The sequence below is a fragment of the Haliotis rufescens genome, unplaced genomic scaffold (assembly GCF_023055435.1).
Source record: "Haliotis rufescens isolate VD_foot unplaced genomic scaffold, xgHalRufe1.0.p SCAF_8, whole genome shotgun sequence".
In the NCBI taxonomy this organism is placed as follows: Eukaryota; Metazoa; Mollusca; class Gastropoda; order Lepetellida; family Haliotidae; genus Haliotis; species Haliotis rufescens.
This window is the reverse complement of record NW_025964372.1, coordinates 20,374,755-20,398,447: the sequence shown is the minus strand read 5'-3', so window position 1 is coordinate 20,398,447 and position 23,693 is coordinate 20,374,755. Positions and strand designations below refer to the sequence as shown.

Here is a 23,693-nt window from a genome sequence, read left to right as displayed (position 1 = left end):
GAAAACCTTTTTGTGATTGTTTAAACGAGAGTGAGTTCAGATAAAGGCCATAAAGGAGTTAACTGACCTTAAAAGTCCAGTTTCCATGCTGTCCGAACATCGGGTGGAATTCCTGGGCTCGATCTAGGGCCTCCAGGGGCTATTACGAGTTGTGTCCCTTCTATGCCTCTCCTATAGACCAATCAGATTCCACCTCTCGTATCACTTGCATTTGCTTCAAACAAAATGGCGGCGCCAAGTCAAAACGATCTGATCGACATTTAAGATCTATATTGTGATAAAACGGGTCTTACATCGCATCAAATCATGTGAGCACCTTGATTAAAGACTTGAAAAGATTTGAAAAATATCTGTTGACAACTAGTTGGCACTGCACACATGCTTTGCAAATCCTGCAATCGACCGAAATCGGCATTACACTTTTCGAACTGGATTTCGTTTTTCATTGCACCATTTTGATTGGAATATGCATAGACTCGTTAGTCCAGCCAAATCCTAACCAGCCTAGTTCGGAAAGGGTGGAAACTGGACTTTTACAGTCAGTTAACTCTCTTGCCTCGGGAAGATGAAAATGACACTGCTGTGTTTGATGATCTCATGCCTACACAGAACAACTTTTTGTCAAGTATTACTAATACTATTTATCTTAATACATGTATTAACATTGTTTCAGTATACTTGGGTGAGGGATAATTGTTTCAGTGGTAATGCCAATTCAGTTTCAGTGATAATGCGGGTTGTGTATACGAACTACGAGGTAGCGGTTCTGTATACGTGCTACGGATTTGGGACAGATGGAACGTGTCCTCGGAACAAGTTGACTGTGGAGGTGCTGTCTCGGGAAAAGGGGATAGAGGACGCCACCTTAACCAGCATGTACTTCTACGTCTCCAACCTGTGTGTGGAGATCGATGACCTGGTCATGTACAACTATAGTGAGCAAAAGAGCAAATGTCTCCCTGATCCCAACATGATAATTATCACAAAACAGTTTATCACGATTTTCAATATATCTGGTGTGAAATGTGCATGTGAGTCAGTGAATGTTGTTAAAGACAGGCAGAAAAATTCTTGTTACAGTCGAACCTCGTTATCGCTCATGTACCGAAATCTCGAACCTATTGTCCGATCCCGACCACCTCACTATATTTAAGAAATATAACGATTAGTGGGAGTTGTTTATCGTACAATAAAACACTGCAGGGAGAATAAAGGGGCGCATATTTCTTATATGAGATATCAATATTATGTAGAGCGTCTTTACAGATGATTATGAAATGTACAAGCTTTAGAAATATCTACCCGTATTTACATAATGATGACTCCCTCAATAGAATCCATCCTCTGCTATGGCTCACAATCCTCACGATGCTGATTGTCATATCTCTCCCACTTCTGGATGCGATCGTTCGGCCATCATGTTCATCTGCCTTGCCCATCTGTCGGGAACAACTCACTGGACACTCCCCTCTAAAAAATAACATCTTCCAACATACGTCATGATGTTGCGAGCGCATGTTTGAATTTCTGGAAATGACGTCATGATAGAACAATGTTTTATCATGAAATAAACCACACTTCGTTCTTCATTGTTCTGAGCGATTTATCGCGTAGCTATCTTATATAAATACATATAAATTTACCCACTTATCTCTGATTCGAGATAAAATTACAACACGCAATCTAGAGCCCTCGACTTGGTCCCAAATTTGATTTTACTGTTGAATTTTGTACCTTTTTCTCGGAGTTGGCATTTGCCACTTTAACAGTTTTGAGAAGAGCAAGTATATCTAGTACCTCTCCACACAGGTTAAACATAGCTTTAAAAGTACAGTGCAATATAAACCAATTATGTACTTATTTTGTTATCTTGAATGTCTGGATATCTCAAAGTTACAACCTCGTCCAGTTAGGTTCAAGATAACGGGGTTAGACTGTATATCACAGTTTCCTGTTAATAACGGAGTCTGGGCCAGGAAAAGCAGTGACTGTAACCAAGAGCAATTAACAACACCAACGCAATATGGTGCACTGTCAGTTGTCATGCAGCTATTCCAAAACACACAGATCTGTGATCCGAACCCATGACCAGCAGATCCTGACAGGACAAGGGACACAACTCTGTGCAGTAATATCGATAAGTTCACTAGACAATCCATGGTGACTCAAGTCTGTGCAATCCTAATGATCAGATCACTGGACAACCCATGGTTCCTCCACTAAGAAAGGGAGAGGACTCTTTACAGACATTCACAAATTTGGTGATACCCACTCATAGTTGTGTATGAGGGCAAGGTGATATCAGTCCTCCACTATGGTCCAGTGTCTCCTGTAGCTGTGAGTAACAGCTGATGTTGAGAGACCCTGCGTCACCCAGATTGTGATTGCTGTTTCAGATCTGTGTGAGGCCCCGGAGGTGGATGAAGACTCAATTCAACGGAAGATCTGCACCTTCGATGACATCCCTCTCACCCCCAACTTCGTCTTCCTGCAGGTAATGTCCCCACAGAGATGCTGCTGGGTGAGGGAATGGTGCTTTACTCTGCAGTCAGCAATATTCCGCCAGTAACGTTGTGTATACGATGGGGCTTCAAATTCAGCGGGGGATGTTGATACTGAACTGAATAGTTGAGCTGTAGATGCTTGTTGTCAGATGGTTGAGCTGTAGATGCTTGTTGTCAGATGGTTGAGCTGTAGATGCTTGTTGTCAGATGGTTGAGCTGTAGATGCTTGTTGTCAGATGGTTGAGTTGTACATGCTTGTTGTCAGATGGTTGAGCTGTACATGCTTGTTGTCAGAAGGTTGAGCTGCAGATGCTTGTTGTCAGATGGTTGAGCTGTAGATGCTTGTTGTCAGATGGTTGAGTTGTACATGCTTGTTGTCAGATGGTTGAGCTGTAGATGCTTGTTGTCAGATGGTTGAGCTGTACATGCTTGTTGTCAGATGGATGAGCTGCAGATGCTTGTTGTTAGATGGTTGAGCTGTACATGCTTGTTGTCAGAAGGTTGAGCTGTAGATGCTTGTTGTCAGATGGTTGAGTTGTACATGCTTGTTGTCAGATGGTTGAGTTGTACATGCTTGTTGTCAGATGGTTGAGCTGTAGATGCTTGTTGTCAGATGGTTGAGCTGTACATGCTTGTTGTCAGATGGATGAGCTGTACATGCTTGTTGTCAGATGGTTGAGCTGCAGATGCTTGTTGTCAGATGGTTGAGCTGCAGATGCTTGTTGTCAGATGGTTGAGCTGCAGATGCTTGTTGTCAGATGGTTGAGCTGTACATGCTTGTTGTCAGATGGTTTAGCTGTAGATGCTTGTCGGATGGTTGAGTGAGTGAGTTGGGTTTAAGGCCGCTTTTAACTGTATTCCAGTTATATTGTGGCGTGTCAGCTTAATGTGGGAGGAAAGCCCGAAGTGATGCAGGTCTCAGACGTTTACCACTTCGGTGAAACACACGAGCACGGGTATGGTGCTGACAAACCTAGAAATATAATCAGGGCGAACCGGGATTCAAACCCACAATCATAGGTTTCTAGGGTGCCAAGGGACGCAACTCTGCACAGCGAATCCCGGCACCTTAGACAACTGGACCACCCGTGCCCCCTCGGATGGTTGAACTGTACATGCTTGTCGTTGGATGGTTGAGCTGCAGATGCTTTTTGTAAGTTGGTTGAGCTGTAGATGCTTGTTGTCAGATGGTTGAGCTGTAGATGCTTGTTGTCAGATAGTTGAGCTGTACATGCTTGTTGTTAGATGGTTGAGCTGTACATTCTTGTTGTAAGATGGTTGAACTATGAATGCTTGTTGTCAGATGGCGGGCCTGTGGTACGAGGTGGCGCGGACTCGCTTCACCTTCAATAAGATGGAGTCCAGCGTGTTGTTCTACAGGTACCAGGCGGACACCGGCCACCTCGACGGCCTCTACACCGGCAGCATGTAAGTCTCCAGCACATCATCAAAACTCATGCGTTTGTATGCACTACAACCTCCCTCAACTCGGAATACATACGGCCGCAAGGCAATGTAATATCTATTGTTATCTAGCGAATCAAGTCGCAGCTTGGTTCCAGCGAGTACTCCAGCCAATGATCTTTCAGATTACACTGCATGTGCTTTAGCCCTATGGCCGTCTACTCCATACATTGCTTCAATATAGAGCAACAGCAGGGTTAGCACAAAGTTAATTTGACGCCCATGAGTTATACACTGCTTCATTGAAATACATTATTCAAATAGTAACCAATCACTATTACACTGCATAGTGGCAATATGTATTCATGGGTGAAGGAGGAACTAGTGTATACAAACTAGGGCAGGAACGAGTCCAAATTTACTACCTGGGTACCCCCCCCCCCTCCCCCCCTATTATCCCACTCTACCCGGGTACCCACTGTAGGTGTCAGGAGATGTCTCAAAATGTCTGATTGGGAACATTTTTAGAATAGCCCTGACAACATGTATTTAGATACATGTATTGAACAATCTGGTCATTCATACACTGAAGTTGAATTAAGTTATATCTTCATTCAACCATATGAAAAATCAGAAGGAATGGGTGCATAGTTAGAAAGAAATGCGAACATTAGTGACTTGTAGTGTTACCATAGAGTTCTAGATATTTTTTCTCAATAAACGATATATCACTTGGCTAACCACGGGTCATAGTCAGTACCCACCCGACCCCGATACCCGAGTTACCCATCCCAGATCTAATACAAACACACAGTATTAGTGATGGATTATCACTAACAACAGATGCAAATTTGGCCAAAGACATGAAAAGACAGAGAAAACAGCTTCTGGAAACTGTGTGTCATGGGGAACTAAAGTAACTTGCTAATTATCGAAAATTTCTCCCTGATGTCAGTACCGACCTTTTGTCAAGCCGTTTTCCACAGGAGGGAGTGCTAAGTATTCAGTGAGGTTTTGTCTTTACTGCCTAAGTATGCCTGATGATAAGATCATCAGATCATAGAGGGCAAAGCAGTCTCATGAGTATCAGGAGGACACAATGGCCCAGTGTGCCCTGAAGGCTGTGTATTTCCCCATGCCAGTATCCACTAGTCAAGGTCTCAAAATCCCTGAATCAGCCTGATTTTTCACATTGATCTGTCTTAGACTTTCACAGGTTTAGGCTTTTCTAACACAGTTATATGGATGTAACTTAATACTGTGTAAAGCTGGTATATAATCACTCACTCACTAGCTCACTGTTTCAGGAAGGGTTTCTGCCAGGACCCTCTGTCCAGTCTGACCAAACTCCACACAGGGAAACATCCGGATGCTTATCTTCTCGGTCGCCTCGGAGGGAAGGACAGCGTCTACCCCTGGTGTAAGTGTACTACCCCACAAAACAGTGTAGACGAGAGTTATTTCCCCTGCTACACAGAGAAGAAGAGTTACTTCCCCTACAACTAAGTGTAGAAGAGTTACTTCCCCTACAGCACAGTGTAGCAGAGTTACTTCCCCCACAATAGCACTGTGGATTTTTCCCCCTATCATCACAGTTTAGAAGAGTTACTTCTCATACAACATCGTGTGGAAGAGTTATTTCCCCTACAACGCATTGCTGGGGAGTTACTTCCCCTACAACAGCATAGCAGAGTTACTTCCCTCACAACAGTGTAGAAGAGTTACTTCCTCCACAATAGCATTGTAGAGTTTTGCTCTAACATCAAAGTGTAGAAGAGTTACTTCCCCTACAACCCAGTACAGCAGAGTTACTTTCCCGACATCACAGCGTAGAAGAGTTACTTCCCCTACAACACAGTTTAGCAGTGTTTAGCTCACTAGTAAAACTTTGGGCTAAAAGCCTTAGTTTGACTAGCTCAATCACTGCTTCCCTCAGGTTTCACTATGTCAACCAAAACCTCAGAGTAATGTTTTATCCTTTACATATCTCTTCAGAAAATACTGTGAACCAGAATCATGTACAATAAATCTCTGCAAATAAAAGAATGTTGCAAGATGGTATTTGTTGCAGTCAGCTTCAAGATCATCCATTTTGACGTCAAGTACCTCATGTACTACGCCTGCTACACCACCAGCGACGACGGGACGTGTCCGCGAGACAAGACCGAGGTCACACTACTTGGACGTGAGCAGGGCCTCAATGATGAGATCAGATCTCAGATCCCAGGTCTGATGAGAGGCATGTGTCTCAAGCCAGCCGACCTTGTCACATCCATGGCTAGTGGTGAGTCGACTTACAATAGATTCACTCTGTTCAAAGACTTCTTGGCTAGTGGTGAGTCGACTTACAATAGATTCACTCTGTTCAAAGACTTCTTGGCTAGTGGTGAGTCGACTTGCAATAGATTCACTCTCTTCAAAGACTTCTTGGCTAGTGGTGAGTTGACTTGCAATAGATTCACTCTCTTCAAAGACTTCTTGGCTAGTGGTGAGTTGACTCACAATAGATTCACTCTGTTCAAAGACTTCTTGGCTAGTGGTGAGTCGACTTGCAATAGATTCACTCTCTTCAAAGACTTCTTGGCTAGTGGTGAGTCGACTTGCAATAGATTCACTCTCTTCAAGGACTTCTTGGCTAGTGGTGAGTCGACTTACAATAGATTCACTCTGTTCAAAGACTTCTTGGCTAGTGGTGAGTCGACTTGCAATAGATTCACTCTCTTCAAAGACTTCTTGGCTAGTGGTGAGTTGACTTGCAATAGATTCACTCTCTTCAAAGACTTCTTGGCTAGTGGTGAGTTGACTCACAATAGATTCACTCTGTTCAAAGACTTCTTGGCTAGTGGTGAGTCGACTTGCAATAGATTCACTCTCTTCAAAGACTTCTTGGCTAGTGGTGAGTCGACTTGCAATAGATTCACTCTCTTCAAGGACTTCTTGGCTAGTGGTGAGTCGACTTACAATAGATTCACTCTGTTCAAAGACTTCTTGGCTAGTGGTAAGTCGACTTGCAATAGATTCACTCTGTTCAAAGACTTCTTGGCAAGTGGTAAGTCGACTTGCAATAGATTCACTCTGTTCAAAGACTTCTTGGCTAGTGGTGAGTCGACTTCAAATAGATTCACTCTGTTCAAAGACTTCTTGGCTAGTGGTTTTCAAAACCTTAGGACAAAATATATTTTCAAAGTTAAAGTGCTGATATCAGCATTATTCCAACTATGTTATGGCAGCCAGTAAATAATTGAGTATGAATCAGACAAACCAGTGATTGACAGAATGAGCAAGCATCAATGCAATCAGGCCAGGATGACAAGAGCCAGCTAAGCCACATTTCCTAGCAAAGGTAACTGGGGATCAGGTCTATCCTGGAATCTCCACAGGGAAATGCATATACATGAAATGTAGTGCTCTGATTTAGGCTGCAAAACACAATTCTTCACTTCTGGGGTGTATGAACAGCAAAACTGTGTTTATTAAATCTAGGATTATTTTTTATATTCCTATTTTACATACCTGACTGAAATTCAACTTATGTCAAGATGCAGCATTTTCAGTTTTTGTTTGTTAATAACATTTACATTTTCGTTATCTACTCTAAAACTGAAAATTGCCAGAATGTCCATTTTTGCCCATAACTCATCCGTTTGTGTATTATTGTGAGATAACCTGGATGTTTGTTGTTTCAGTGGACTGCACCAGCCACCTGTTCCCAGACTCCCACAACTCCCCAGCAGGTGGGTCGCAGCCCAGCAATCATTGCCTCACTATTTGCAGTGCATTATTTAAGAAATATACGACCAGTGGAAGTTGTTTATCTTATAATAAAACTGCAGGGAGAATAAACCACTGATAAACAACAGCCACGAGAAGTTTGTTTCTTATATAAGATCTCAACATTATTTACAACCTTCTGTTACAAAATTACAAAATTTACAGGCTCTATACATATTTACCTGTATTTAGATAATGATAACTCCCTCAATACAATTTGATCATGGCAATGTCGAACAAATCCATTTTGTGAACAGGGGGGGTTAAGTTTAGTATTTTTCACGTTGATTATTTGATCCTTTTGTCTCAAAACCGATATCTTGCCCACTTTTGGATGAGACTGTTCGGCCATTACATTTATCTGCATTACCAAGGTACATCTATGGGAAACAACTAACCACCCTCTCAAAAGTAATGTCGTCCAATTTACGATATCATCACGTTGCGAGCGTATGTTTGAATCTCCAGAAATGACGTCATGAAGAACTATGTTCTATCGTGAAATAAACCATGCCTCGTTCTTCGTTGTTCTATGTGATTTATCATGTTGCTATCGTGTAGATCTAGATAATGGTCCTTGTTTCCAGGTGACAATGCAAACAAGGAGTGCTCTCCCTTAGCAGCAATGTCTGTCGCTGAGGACATTGACGACAGAAATGTAAGTCTACAACATTATCTGGTCATGTTGATGTAACCATGGAGACTCACTGAGTCTACATACACTATCTAGTCAGCGAGTCTCCATGGTTACATCAACATTAGTCTACATACACATCTAGTCAGTGAGTAATGTAAAATTAAGCCTCGTTTTTGGTCTTGTTATCAGTGGAATACAAATCACCTCAAACTTTTTAAATTCCCAGTTGGGAGTTTTTATTGACAATTGCTGCAGGTTGGGGCCGAATATCTCGAGCCCTGAGCAGGTCTAGATAAATCCCTGGCAAAGTAAATGTGGTATATAACACAACTGATCCTTCACTCTGTCGTCTGTAGTTGGCGGGGAAGTGGCGCAGCGCTGCTGACATCGGCTTCGGTATGGACGGACAATCTCGCTCGTTTAACATCACCATTAGGCGGCACACTGACAAGACATTCAAGATGGACTTGAAGCAAAGGTAAGTGTTAGGGAGCAAATTAGCCAATCAGAAGAAAGCAAGTTATGTTTCCCAGTTAGAGAGCAACTTAGCCAATCAGAAGAGAGCAAGTTATATTTCCCAGTTAGAGAGCAACTTAGCCAATCAGAAGAAAGCAAGTTATATTTCCCAGTTGGAGAGCAACTTAGCCAATCAGAAGAGAGCAAGTTATTTTTCCCAGTTAGAGAGCAACTGAGCCAATCAGAAGAAAGCAAGTTATATTTCCCAGTTGGAGAATAACTTAGCCAATCAGAAGAGAGCAAGTTATTTTTCCCAGTAAGAGAGCAACTTAGCCAATCAGAAGAAAGCAAGTTATATTTCCCAGTTGGAGAGCAACTTAGCCAATCAGAAGAGAGCAAGTTATTTTTCCCAGTTAGAGAGCAACTGAGCCAATCAGAAGAAAGCAAGTTATATTTCCCAGTTGGAGAATAACTTAGCCAATCAGAAGAGAGCAAGTTATTTTTCCCAGTTAGAGAGCAACTTAGCCAATCAGAAGAAAGCAAGTTATATTTCCCAGTTGGAGAGCAACTTAGCCAATCAGAAGAGAGCAAGTTATTTTTCCCAGTTAGAGAGCAACTGAGCCAATCAGAAGAAAGCAAGTTATATTTCCCAGTTGGAGAATAACTTAGCCAATCAGAAGAGAGCAAGTTATTTTTCCCAGTTAGAGAGCAACTTAGCCAATCAGAAGAAAGCAAGTTATATTTCCCAGTTGGAGAGCAACTTAGCCAATCAGAAGAGAGCAAGTTATTTTTCCCAGTTAGAGAGCAACTGAGCCAATCAGAAGAAAGCAAGTTATATTTCCCAGTTAGAGAGCAACTTAGCCAATCAGAAGAGAGCAAGTTATATTTCCCAGTTAGAGAGCAACTTAGCCAATCAGAAGAGAGCAAGTTATATTTCCCAGTTAGAGAGCAACTTAGCCAATCAGAAGAAAGCAAGTTATATTTCCCAGTTGGAGAGCAACTTAGCCAATCAGAAGAGAGCAAGTTATTTTTCCCAGTTAGAGAGCAACTTAGCCAATCAGAAGAGAGCAAGTTATATTTCCCAGTTAGAGAGCAACTTAGCCAATCAGAAGAGAGCAAGTTATATTTCCCAGTTAGAGAGCAACTTAGCCAATCAGAAGAAAGCAAGTTATATTTCCCAGTTGGAGAGCAACTTAGCCAATCAGAAGAGAGCAAGTTATTTTTCCCAGTTAGAGAGCAACTTAGCCAATCAGAAGAAAGCAAGTTATATTTCCCAGTTAGAGAGCAACTTAGCCAATCAGAAGAGAGCAAGTTATATTTCCCAGTTGGAGAATAACTTAGCCAATCAGAAGAGAGCAAGTTATTTTTCCCAGTTAGAGAGCAACTTAGCCAATCAGAAGAAAGCAAGTTATATTTCCCAGTTGGAGAGCAACTTAGCCAATCAGAAGAGAGCAAGTTATTTTTCCCAGTTAGAGAGCAACTGAGCCAATCAGAAGAAAGCAAGTTATATTTCCCAGTTGGAGAATAACTTAGCCAATCAGAAGAGAGCAAGTTATTTTTCCTAGTTAGAGAGCAACTTAGCCAATCAGAAGAAAGCAAGTTATATTTCCCAGTTGGAGAGCAACTTAGCCAATCAGAAGAGAGCAAGTTATTTTTCCCAGTTAGAGAGCAACTGAGCCAATCAGAAGAAAGCAAGTTATATTTCCCAGTTGGAGAATAACTTAGCCAATCAGAAGAGAGCAAGTTATTTTTCCCAGTTAGAGAGCAACTTAGCCAATCAGAAGAAAGCAAGTTATATTTCCCAGTTGGAGAGCAACTTAGCCAATCAGAAGAGAGCAAGTTATATTTCCCAGTTAGAGAGCAACTTAGCCAATCAGAAGAAAGCAAGTTATATTTCCCAGTTGGAGAGCAACTTAGCCAATCAGAAGAGAGCAAGTTATTTTTCCCAGTTAGAGAGCAACTGAGCCAATCAGAAGAAAGCAAGTTATATTTCCCAGTTAGAGAGCAACTTAGCCAATCAGAAGAGAGCAAGTTATATTTCCCAGTTAGAGAGCAACTTAGCCAATCAGAAGAAAGCAAGTTATATTTCCCAGTTGGAGAGCAACTTAGCCAATCAGAAGAGAGCAAGTTATTTTTCCCAGTTAGAGAGCAACTTAGCCAATCAGAAGAAAGCAAGTTATATTTCCCAGTTAGAGAGCAACTTAGCCAATCAGAAGAGAGCAAGTTATATTTCCCAGTTAGAGAGCAACTTAGCCAATCAGAAGAGAGCAAGTTATATTTCCCAGTTAGAGAGCAACTTAGCCAATCAGAAGAGAGCAAGTTATATTTCCCAGTTGGAGAGCAACTTAGCCAATCAGAAGAGAGCAAGTTATTTTTCCCAGTTAGAGAGCAACTTAGCCAATCAGAAGAAAGCAAGTTATATTTCCCAGTTAGAGAGCAACTTAGCCAATCAGAAGAGAGCAAGTTATATTTCCCAGTTGGAGAATAACTTAGCCAATCAGAAGAGAGCAAGTTATTTTTCCCAGTTAGAGAGCAACTTAGCCAATCAGAAGAAAGCAAGTTATATTTCCCAGTTGGAGAGCAACTTAGCCAATCAGAAGAGAGCAAGTTATTTTTCCCAGTTAGAGAGCAACTGAGCCAATCAGAAGAAAGCAAGTTATATTTCCCAGTTGGAGAATAACTTAGCCAATCAGAAGAGAGCAAGTTATTTTTCCCAGTTAGAGAGCAACTTAGCCAATCAGAAGAAAGCAAGTTATATTTCCCAGTTGGAGAGCAACTTAGCCAATCAGAAGAGAGCAAGTTATTTTTCCCAGTTAGAGAGCAACTGAGCCAATCAGAAGAAAGCAAGTTATATTTCCCAGTTGGAGAATAACTTAGCCAATCAGAAGAGAGCAAGTTATTTTTCCCAGTTAGAGAGCAACTTAGCCAATCAGAAGAAAGCAAGTTATATTTCCCAGTTGGAGAGCAACTTAGCCAATCAGAAGAGAGCAAGTTATATTTCCCAGTTAGAGAGCAACTTAGCCAATCAGAAGAGAGCAAGTTATATTTCCCAGTTAGAGAGCAACTTAGCCAATCAGAAGAGAGCAAGTTATTTTTCCCAGTTAGAGAGCAACTGAGCCAATCAGAAGAAAGCAAGTTATATTTCCCAGTTAGAGAGCAACTTAGCCAATCAGAAGAGAGCAAGTTATATTTCCCAGTTAGAGAGCAACTTAGCCAATCAGAAGAGAGCAAGTTATATTTCCCAGTTAGAGAGCAACTTAGCCAATCAGAAGAAAGCAAGTTATATTTCCCAGTTGGAGAGCAACTTAGCCAATCAGAAGAGAGCAAGTTATTTTTCCCAGTTAGAGAGCAACTTAGCCAATCAGAAGAAAGCAAGTTATATTTCCCAGTTGGAGAGCAACTTAGCCAATCAGAAGAGAGCAAGTTATTTTTCCCAGTTAGAGAGCAACTGAGCCAATCAGAAGAAAGCAAGTTATATTTCCCAGTTAGAGAGCAACTTAGCCAATCAGAAGAGAGCAAGTTATATTTCCCAGTTAGAGAGCAACTTAGCCAATCAGAAGAAAGCAAGTTATATTTCCCAGTTGGAGAGCAACTTAGCCAATCAGAAGAGAGCAAGTTATTTTTCCCAGTTAGAGAGCAACTTAGCCAATCAGAAGAAAGCAAGTTATATTTCCCAGTTAGAGAGCAACTTAGCCAATCAGAAGAGAGCAAGTTATGTTTCCCAGTTAGAGAGCAACTTAGCCAACTAGAAGAAAGCAAGTTATATTTCCCAGTTAGAGTTAATATGACATATCTAGAGTAAGTATGTGAGTTTTTCAATGATACCACAATGTGTCAGTTTGATGTTGGGAGTAAAATCCAAAGTGATGCAGGTCTTAGATTCAGTCCCACGATCATGGGTTCCAGGCATACCTGAGCAACTTTTCACAGACCCCCCATACCCAGAAGATCCCCAACCTCATGTTGATATCCAAACGTAACATGTTTTCGAGCCCCTAAATAATATGTAACCATTTGCTTAATGACGTAATCAAGGTAGGCGCTTTAAAGCTCACGGAAGTGTTTGGCACTTGTCACTGAAGTAATGTTACAAATTAAGCTACATAGTAAAATTATTCAATAAATATTAAAACCTACCTCAAAACTTACTTTTTCACGAATCTTGATTTGATGATAATTTTGCATCAGAAGAATCGTATGCACTGATGATGTATTGGCTCTTGTTTGTAAACTTCCTGTCTGTAATGTCATGTGATTGATCATGACATGCATCTATTTTTAACTTGATTGTCATGGACGGGCGGAAATCATGTCATGGTAACAAGATGGCGCCTGATTGACTCATTATCATGAGTGAGTGAGTGAGTTGGGTTGAACACCACTTTTAACAGTATTCCAGTTATATCATGGCGTGTCAGCTTGATGTGGGAGGAAAGCCCAAAGTGATGCACTTTGGTGAAACCCACGAGCACGGGTATGGTGCTGACAAACCTAGAAACATAATTGGGGCGAACCGGGATTCGAACCCACAATCATAGGTTTCTGGCGTGCCCAAGGAACACAACTCTGTACAGCGAATCGCAGCGCCTAAGACGACTGGGCCACCCATGCCCCCCATTATCATGCTTATGTTGACAGATGTGGTCATTTGACTATCTAATTGTAAACAGAAAGACGTAATTTTAATGTATTGGGATTGTTATTAGACATGCAAAGAGAAATGCTTCTTTTAGACTCGAAAAGAAGTACACGAGGATATATATTCATCTGTTTCAGGGATGACAACCACTTCACCAACTACAGCGTCATGCTGAAGCCCCGGTGTGACTCCTTCAGCCACGGAGACTACATCAGCTCGCTCGGGTCGACCGTCATGGGGCAGTGGAGTATGTAGCATTGAACAATTAAACAATATCGTTTGTCATGATATGACGACCATTGGGTTCTGTATCGTGTTCGATGTATCTTCCTGGGGACAAGATTAGCTCACCTGAACCAGGAGATGTAACAGTCTTTTGTCATGTATTGCTCACCGGACGTGGGGGAGATTTATGATCCTCAGGTCAAGTGTTTCTCTGTGCAAGGTTACACTTCTCTGTTCTTTGTACACAATGAGACTACTTTCATCACTGAATACAGTAGCTGAAGACGAGGCAGCTATATAATATTTACCCACTAACCCCATTGTGTCACATGTAGCTCACCTGGACAAGGAGATGATGACTTGCTTCACTGTGTGTGCAGGTAGCATTAGGTGGTTCACAGTTAAACAATATTCACTCACTCACTAACCCCGTATGTAATGTGTAGCTCACCTGGACAAGGAGATGATGACTTGCTTCACTGTGTGTGCAGGTAGCATGAGGTGGTTCACAGTTAAACAATATTCACTCACTCACTAACCCCGTATGTAATGTGTAGCTCACCTGGACAAGGAGATGATGACTTGCTTCACTGTGTGTGCAGGTAAGCAGAAGGTGGTTCACAGTTAAACAATACTGACTCACTTACTCACTAACCCTGTTATGTCACATGTAGCTCACCTGGACAAGGACATAATGACTTGCTTCACTTTGTGTGCAGGTAGCCTGAAGGTGGTTCACAGTTAAACTATACTCACTCAATAACCTCGCTATGTCACATGTAGCTCACCTGGACAAGGACATGATGACTTGCTTCACTTTGTGTGCAGGTAGCCTGAAGGTGGTTCACAGTTAAACTATACTCACTCAATAACCTCGCTATGTCACATGTAGCTCACCTGGACAAGGACATAATGACTTGCTTCACTTTGTGTGCAGGTAGCCTGAAGGTGGTTCACAGTTAAACTATACTCACTCAATAACCTCGCTATGTCACATGTAGCTCACCTGGACAAGGACATGATGACTTGCTTCACTTTGTGTGCAGGTAGCCTGAAGGTGGTTCACAGTTAAACTATACTCACTCAATAACCTCGCTATGTCACATGTAGCTCACCTGGACAAGGACATAATGACTTGCTTCACTTTGTGTGCAGGTAGCCTGAAGGTGGTTCACAGTTAACCTATACTCACTCAATAACCTCGCTATGTCACATGTAGCTCACCTGGACAAGGACATGATGACTTGCTTCACTTTGTGTGCAGGTAGCCTGAAGGTGGTTCACAGTGACGACAACACCCTGCTGCTGTACTGGTGTCTCAAGGAGCAGAGCAACGGAAAGTGCCACAGCTCCGGCATCCGGGTCCTCCTCCTTGCCCGAGACCTGCCCCTGGAGGAGACGCTCAAACAGAATGTCCTCGGGAAGATCCAGGATGTTTGTGTCACGCCCCCGCCCCCGCCCCCCTCACCTGTTCTACAAGGAGTCATACCTGGAGCAGTGTTGGGCATGAGTCAGTAGATATCCCAACATACCGCATTTGACGTAATAAGCGCCCAGGGCGCTCTCAAAATTAGAAATAGGGGGCTCTGATTAGAATATTATATGGTGAAAAAAACAGAGTTGAATAGTGACAGCCAGATATATTTTTCCAGAATTTAATTGCCCATAATTAAGGGTGCATATAACACACGAGGGTGTATTATACGCGAATAAATAAGTCTTGTGTACATTGATCAATCGGAATCGCTAATTGGGATTGTTCAGTAGCCAATATATCAGCAAATATCACCGTTGGCACTTATTAGAGCGGCGCGCTTATTACGTCGAATACTGTATTCACTTTCATACAAATGAAGGGAGTTTCTCCCACATCATGTCAACATTATAGAAATGAAATAATGTTCGAGTGGTGTTAAAACCCAATTTATTAACTCATATCACACATGTAGATTTCGTCATGACTGTTACTAAGTTAGGTGATATCAACCAATTCTTTGTTAATCAGTTCTTGCTCTCAGTTTGTTTTTGTTTAAAAAAAATATTAATCAATTCTAGTTGTTGTCACACCTACAGGTTTCCCATTTATATATCAAAATTATTTATTTCTTATGGTACATAGGCGTAGATATATTTATGTATATGTATGTGTATGAGGCAAGAAATAACCTTAATGTCTTTGTGGAAAAATTAATTTGTAAAAAAATAAATTATTTTTACAGTAATTATTGAAAGGAATATTTTGGCATATTTCTAACGACAATAATTTAAAATTTATATAGTGAAAGCTGCAACTAAAATAACAGGATATTGGAATATATTATTCCCGATAAGATAATAATTTTAGATCCTATTTCTTCCGACCATGGCATCAAATTCTTTTGAAGTTGTGTCGTTGTTCACTTTTTAACTGAATCACTGGTAGATTGGGAGAAGTGTGTACAGCTGATTGCTATTTCCGGCTTTGTTTACGAGAATATACATGGTAATTTTAATCTCTGCATATAAAACAATGCCTTCAAGAGCATGAAATACAATTTAAATGGTAAATCATCATGACTAGCGAGGTTTTATTTCAAATTTCGTATTTTTACTGACGAAAGTTTGTTACACCTGTGTGTTCACCTGAATTTGCTGAAGGGATACAATGTGTTTTTTTAAAGCGCATAACACTCGATAAATCTTTTTTACACTACGAATTATAAACAACTACTGTTTCAAACTCTGAGTGAGTGAGTTGGGTTTAACGCCGCTTTTAACAATATTCCAGTTATATCGCGGCGTGTCAGCTTAATGTGGCAGGAAAGCCCGAAGTGATGCAGGTCGGTGAAACCCACGAGCACGGGTATGGTGCTGACAAACCTAGAAACATAATCAGGGCGAACTGAGATTCGAACCCACGATCATAGGTTTCTGGGTTGCCCAAGGGACGCAACTCTGCACAGCAAATTGCGGCGCCTTAGACGACTGGGCCACCCGTGCCCCCTTCAAACTCTGAAACATGCAGTGTAGATCGTGTTTGGTAGGCAGGGCATGTACTGTTGTGTGGGTCATCGACCCCCTACAACTCCACCTCAGTTAAACCACTGATCATCTATAATGCTCATCAATTATTTGGACCCCAAGGGGTACTTTGTAGCGAGGGATCACTGTATATAAATAACCACTACCACCATTATGATCAGTTGTGTGACATATGATTATATCTGTGATATAATTTCACAACTTTAGTCATTCCAACCAAGCCATGCTCTCACTTGTGGAATGACATGAGTGAGTTGGGTTTAACAGTATTCCAGTTATATCACGGCGTGTCGGCTTAATGTGGGAGGAAAGCCCGAAGTGATGCCGGTCTCAGACGTTTACCACTTCGGTGAAACCCACAAGCACGGGTATGGTGCTGACAAACCTAGTAACATAATCAGGGCAAACCGGGATTTGAACCCACAATCATAGGTTTCTGGCATGACCAAGGTGAAATGTCATGAGGGCAGAAATGACACAACGCTATATTTTAGTCAGTGTCAATTTCAATGAAAATTTGCTTGATTTGACCTGGGCCCACTTGCGCAAAGCGATCTTAGGGTTAAGATGATCCTAACTCCCATACTTTAACATAGGCTTACAATATTCTTAGCACTAAAATGGCTGTGTGCATGCGAGCCCTGGACTTGAAAGTTCACCAGAATTAATTTTTATACTGCTAGTTTATACCACCAGAAACATGGATAATTTGAGATAGCTGGTTGTGAAGACATGCATACTTATGTTATTGTGGCATCCAATACATGGTGTTATATGCTAGTGTGTGTATCGTGTACTTGTGCAACAATGACCCAAAGCCACTGACTGCCCTTCTCCTAATTTGTCCTGATGTCATTAGGGGCAAGGCAAAGCGTGGACAACCGCTCAGACTACATCACCCCCAGCATCTACACATCATTCTGTGCCATCGACAACATCCCCACCATCAACATCAGCCAGGAACTGGTGAGTACATTTCACTGTCTGAACCATCAACAGTGAGTTGGGTTTAAAGCCGCTTTTAACAGTATTCCAGTTATATCACAGCGTGACAGCATAATGTGGGAGGAAAGCCCGAAGTGATGCAGGTCTCAGACGTTTACCACTTTGGTGAGATTCACAAGCACGGGTATGCTGCTGACAAACCTAGAAAAATAATCGGGGCGAACCGGGATTCGAACCCACAATCATAGGTTTCTGGCGTGCCCAAGGGACGCAACTCTGCTCAGCGAATCGCGGCGACTGGGCTACCCGTGCCCCCCAACCACCATCATACCACCATAACCCATCAGTGAGTACATCATACTGTCTCCTCCATCAACATCAGCTAGTTACAGACTTGTGTTGGTAAGACTGTAATGCCACTGCTGACTGTGGTCTGTGTTTCAGCACTCTGGGTTGTGGTACGAGATCGCCCGCACACCAGACCCGATGCTGACTGTGATCTTGTGTTTTAGCACTCTTGGTTGTGGTACAAGATCGCCCGCACGCCAGACCAGATGCTGACTGTGATCTTGTGTTTCAGCACTCTTGGTTGTGGTACGAGATCGCCCGCACACCAGACCCGATGCTGACTGTGATCTTGTGTTTCAGCACTCTTGGTTGTGGTACGAGATCGCCCGCACACCAGACACAATGCTGACTGCGATCTTGTGTTTCAGCACTCTGGGTTGTGGTATGAGATCGCCCGCACGGCAGACCCGATGATCACTTCGATCTTGTGTTTCAGCACTCTTGGTTGTGGTACGAGATCGCCCGCTCACCAGACCCGATGCTCACTGTGATCTTGTGTTTCAGCACTCTGGGTTGTGGTACGAGATCGCCCGCATGCCAGACCCGATGCTGACTGCGATCTTGTGTTTCAGCACTCTGGGTTGTGGTACGAGATCGCCCGCTCACCAGACCCGATGCTGACTCCGATCTTGTGTTTCAGCACTCTGGGTTGTGGTACGAGATCGCCCGCTCACCAGACCCGATGCTGACTGTGATCTTGTGTTTCAGCACTCTGGGTTGTGGTACGAGATCGCCCGCATGCCAGACCCGATGCTGACTGCGATCTTGTGTTTCAGCACTCTGGGTTGTGGTATGAGATCGCCCGCACGGCAGACCCGATGCTCACTGCGATCTTGTGTTTCAGCACTCTGGGTTGTGGTATGAGATAGCCCGCACACCAGACCCAATGCTGACTGTGATCTTGTGTTTCAGCACTCTGGGTTGTGGTACGAGATCGCCCGCTCACCAGACCCGATGCTGACTGTGATCTTGTGTTTCAGCACTCTGGGTTGTGGTATGAGATAGCCCGCACACCAGACCCAATGCTGACTGTGATCTTGTGTTTCAGCACTCTGGGTTGTGGTATGAGATCGCCCGCATGCCAGACCCGATGCTGACTGCGATCTTGTGTTTCAGCACTCTGGGTTGTGGTACGAGATCGCCCGCACACCAGACCCGATGATGACTGTGATCTTGTGTTTCAGCACTCTGGGTTGTGGTACGAGATCGCCCGCACGCCAGACCCGATGCTGACCATGGACTCCACCATTGGCTACTACCTGCCAGTTGGTGGCGGCAATATGAAGATGGTGTACAGTGGAATGACGTGAGTACCTGGTTCCCTCATGGTTGATTTTGTGTTCTGGAGAGGGTATGGATTTCTGTTTTGGGATAGGGTTCTGGGTGGAGTGAGGGTGTTAGTTGAGGCATACATTTCTGATGGGGTATGAGTTTTCGGTTGGTCATCAGTTCCAGTTTGGGTAGGCTGGGTATGGGGTTAAGGTGGGCTAGGGGCTCTAGGTGGGCTATGGGTTACAGGCTGGGTATGGGGTTAAGGTGGGCTATGGGTTCTAGGCTGGGTATGGGGTTAAGGTGGGCTATGGGTTCTAGGTGGGCTATGGGTTCTAGGCTGGGTATGGGGTTAAGGTGGGCTATGGGCTCTAGGTGGGCTATGGGTTCTAGGCTGGGTATGGGGTTAAGGTGGGCTATGGGCTCTAGGTGGGCTATGGGTTCTAGGCTGGGTATGGGGTTAAGGTGGGCTATGGGTTCTAGGCTGGGTATGGGGTTAAGGTGGACAATGGGTTCAAGGCTGGGTTTTGGATTAAGGTGAGCTCTGGGTTCAAGGCTGGGTATGGGATTAAGGTGGGCTCTGGGTTCTTGTCAGGAAGTATCTCCATCTGTCTTTCTGTCTCAGACCTGATGGCGAGTGCAAGGGACCCATGTTTGGTGACCTCAGACCTCGTTGTCCTCACAGCATCGATGGCAACTACCAGGGTCGGATCAAGATGCCGAGGATGTGGCTGTGGAGTGAGTAGATAGTTGAAGAGTGAGTGAGTGAGTTGGCAGTTGTAGGGGTGAGCTGACAATTCCAGGAAAAGGTGAGCATGTGAACGAGTAAGCAGCTGTAGGAGTATGCAAGTGAGTGAGTGAAGAAAAGTTTACCCCACAGTCTGAAGTTGACAAAATTATCCTAGCACAGAGTACATATTTGGGTGAACGTGTGAGTACCTGAGTAACTGAGCAGTAGTGAGTGTGTTAGTGTGTCATGGTGAGAGCAGGACCTGAACCAAGCAAGCAGATTTAACAGGAGACTTCTGTCAGGCAAAATGTAAAACGTATTGCACGTTCAGCTCCCACTTTTTCCATTGCAGCGTCGTGGAAGGTATTGTACACAGACTACGACCATGCCATGCTGGCCATGTCCTGCATGGACGAGGATGACAACGGCCTGTGTACTTCCATGGGCACCAAGATGCACATCATGAGTCGGAATCACACCATCTCCCCTGACCTCCGGAACAAACTCAACCTCCTGGTGCAGTCGGCGTGCGTCAACCCTTCCTCTCTTGTAGACACTACACATGATGGTGAGTTATAGGGACTGAGTCAGTATGGTTTAAAGCCACTTTTAGCAAATGTTCAGGCAATATGGCGGGCGTCCCCAGAAATGGGTCATCGAACTGGGGGTCTTCAGTGTGATGAGAGAACGCTTTAAGCACCATGCTTCCCTGCCACCCCAGTGTTTGAGGACTGTTAACAGACTCCAGAGATGAGTGTGAAGTGAGGTTTTAAATCAGACACTAGTAGACACCTTGAAGCAAAGTGAGGTGGAATGGGGTTTAACGTCGCGTCCAAGATTATTGCACTTACCGGTATATAGCGACATGCATGCACCCATGTGGCTGCCTGTACTAGTCCGAACTAATGCCGATTTTATATTGCTAGCCCACTGAGATACCATGCCACAGTTTAACATGAATACCCCACTCACACGCAGTATATGGACTGTGAGCAGACCTGTCCTTGTTATAGTGCCAGGCAGGGTAACAACAAGTACCATCTTTTAACGTCTTTTGGAATGACCCGGACGGGGATCGAACCCAGGACCTTCCGCTCTCCGGGCAGATGCTCTTCCACTAGACCACTGAGGCGGTCCTAGACACCGTTGACAATGGTCAGTTTTAAAAAATCAGACTAGAAGAAATGTCACATGATCTCAGACATACGACATGGTGGTCAGTTTTGCTGTGGTGTACATGACACTGACACAGGATCAGTTATGTACAAAGCTACTTGTAGACACCAGACGTAATTGCCAGAATACACCAAGGTGAGTTTCACTTCATCAAGTCTTACCAAATAGGGTGAGGTGAAATGGGATGTCATGTCATCTTCAAGATCATTGCCAACCGCCTCCGTGGTCTAGTGGTAGAGTGTCCGCCCAGAGAGCGGAAGGTCCGGGGTTCGATCCCCGACCGCGTCATACCAAAAGACGTTAAAAGATGGTACTTGTTGTTACCCTGTCTGGTGCTCTGCATTAAGGGGCTAAAACAAGAACTGGTCGGCTCGGAGTCAGTATACTGTGTCTGAGTGGGGTATTCATGTTAAACTGCGGCATGGTATCTCAGTGAGCTAGCACTATAAATCGGCATCAGTCCGGACTAGTATAAGCAGCCACACAAACACACACACGTACATGCACGTCGCTATATAAGTGCAATAATCTTGGACGCGACGTTAAACCCCATTTCACCTCACCTCACCTCACCTCAAGATCATTGCACTTATACAGCAACATGCATGCACGTGCGTGTGGCTGCCTGAACTAGTCTGGACTAATGCTGCTTTTATAGTGTTGGCCTCTTATTTATTTATTTATTTACCAGGTATCCAGGTACTAGTATCTGCTCAAATGCGGTTTTATTGTTCCCCGACCAGTGGATCCATTTGCATTCCAGTTATCATTCTCAACTCCCTGGGGAGTATACAATACCATGCCACAGTTTAACATGGAAACCCGTATCAGACACAGTATACTGACTAAAAGCCAGCCGTCCTTATTTCATCCCCATAATGCTAAGCACCAGGCAGGGAACATCAAGTACCATACTTTAACATACGACATGGCTGGGGATCAAACCACCGTCCTTCTCATCTCAGGGCAGACACTCTAACCACCACATAAGAAAGCAACCATACAATTCTATGTTACTGTTTACATACATATCATGAAATGCTAACTAATGATGTACGGCTTTGGTATTTCAGGTAGCTGTCGTGGTAAAGTGGAAGCTGCAGTTGAGAAACTCAAGGCAGAGCTATAGAGGGAGATAACTCTATGCAGACAGTGAAGACAATGGCAGAGCTATGTCCAATAGATGAGTCAAGCATTTCTATCAAAGTACAGATCATGCAACAGATATACATATATATATTTTAGCAACACTGTATTATGCAAAATACATTACATGTAGATGAAAATTGTATTAGGTCATAGCTTTTCTTTGTATAGTTATGATAGTGTTATTTCACATGTACATGTGGTTACGCCCGAAGTTCAGAATGCTTCATCTCGTGAACTTGACATACTCTGTCGAATATATCTCCACACTTTGGAACGACCAGAATGTAATATATGTAAAGACATGTAATATTTCATGATGTGAGATTCATCCCAAACATATACATTTTCTTCATTTATTTTGCAAGCATTATTGCTTTTCAACATGTTTCAAAAATAGTTTTGTACTGACACACTTTGAGAACACATATTCATTTTTTGGTAATATTTGGCAAAAAGGGCCATATGAAATTATGTTGTTTGGGCATGAGGTAATCAAACAACGATGTTGTTCAGCTCGAATATCTTTCAAGGTGTTTCAGCCTGTACTGCCAGAATCGTTTCTTGTCAATCATTTGGAGATAAAGTGAATTATGCATTGTCAGTGTGTTTCAGTATACATACATTTACTAAGTATCCCCACAGAAGCTTTATTCGATGTTACACCTGACCCCAATGACTGCTGTATCAAGCCGTCGTGTGTTGTGTTTGAAATGTACAGCGTCATCCCAGCTTCTATAATCATGATAATGACCAGTTTTCAGGATAACCATCTTCCAGAGGCAAGGGAGTTAACGAACCATAAAAGTCCAGTTCCACCCTTGCCAAGCTAATCACGTTAGCACCTTGATAAAAAACATGAAAAGATTTTGAATATATCTGTTGATGATAAGTTGACGGTATACATGATTTGCAAATCTTGCAATCGACTAAAATGTGCATGGCAGTTCACGAACCGGATGTCGATTTCGTTACATGATTTTGGTTGGACTGTGCAAATTAACAAGATGTTCTCAGTAATTAATCCTCGATTAATCAGTGTCAACTCAGTTTATTGCCTATTACAGTGATTGACCGATTGGACTATCATGTAGGTACGATGTATTTACAGCAATCAAAACAAACAAAGCTTGTCAGTGTAGATAATCTTCATTGTGTTACAACTGCAGACAGAAACTGCTCAGTCCTAACTGAATGTCCGGTAAGCAATATTTTAAACCGGACATTTGAGATTCCCAATCGGACATGTCCGGCGCATATGACGGTTTCCGGACCCCTGCTATGCATAGATATAACTAAAAATAAAAACATAATTCCAGCCTAGTTCGGCAAGGGTGGAAAGTGGACTTTTAGAGTCAGTTAACTCCCTTGCCTCGGGAAGATGCAGTTTAACAGTCTAATGTCGCTTGTACCCTTCACAGC

At 43.0% G+C, this 23,693-nt stretch overlaps 1 protein-coding gene across 3 annotated transcripts in view; it reads left to right on the top strand.

Annotated features, from left to right (window-relative positions):
- LOC124114183 overlaps window positions 1–22,716 on the top strand; it is a 209,670-nt gene extending 186,954 nt beyond the window's left edge. The window contains exons 65-79 of one of the 3 annotated variants that reach the window (XM_048388931.1): window positions 720–935; window positions 2,397–2,494; window positions 3,808–3,932; window positions 5,216–5,328; window positions 5,980–6,192; window positions 7,595–7,642; window positions 8,267–8,337; window positions 8,673–8,794; window positions 13,549–13,658; window positions 14,901–15,146; window positions 17,517–17,623; window positions 19,135–19,256; window positions 19,845–19,957; window positions 20,302–20,517; window positions 22,199–22,716. In XM_048388931.1, the coding sequence (XP_048244888.1) occupies window positions 720–935; window positions 2,397–2,494; window positions 3,808–3,932; window positions 5,216–5,328; window positions 5,980–6,192; window positions 7,595–7,642; window positions 8,267–8,337; window positions 8,673–8,794; window positions 13,549–13,658; window positions 14,901–15,146; window positions 17,517–17,623; window positions 19,135–19,256; window positions 19,845–19,957; window positions 20,302–20,517; window positions 22,199–22,254 (1,976 nt within the window). In that variant the 3' untranslated portion in view covers window positions 22,255–22,716. Of the gene's footprint in view, window positions 1–719; window positions 936–2,396; window positions 2,495–3,807; window positions 3,933–5,215; window positions 5,329–5,979; window positions 6,193–7,594; window positions 7,643–8,266; window positions 8,338–8,672; window positions 8,795–13,548; window positions 13,659–14,355; window positions 14,398–14,900; window positions 15,147–17,516; window positions 17,624–18,046; window positions 18,191–19,134; window positions 19,257–19,844; window positions 19,958–20,301; window positions 20,518–22,198 lie in introns of those variants that run through there. The other 2 variants (XM_048388932.1, XM_048388933.1) reach the window with 2 other exon arrangements.
- Window positions 22,717–23,693: the final 977 nt, after the last annotated feature.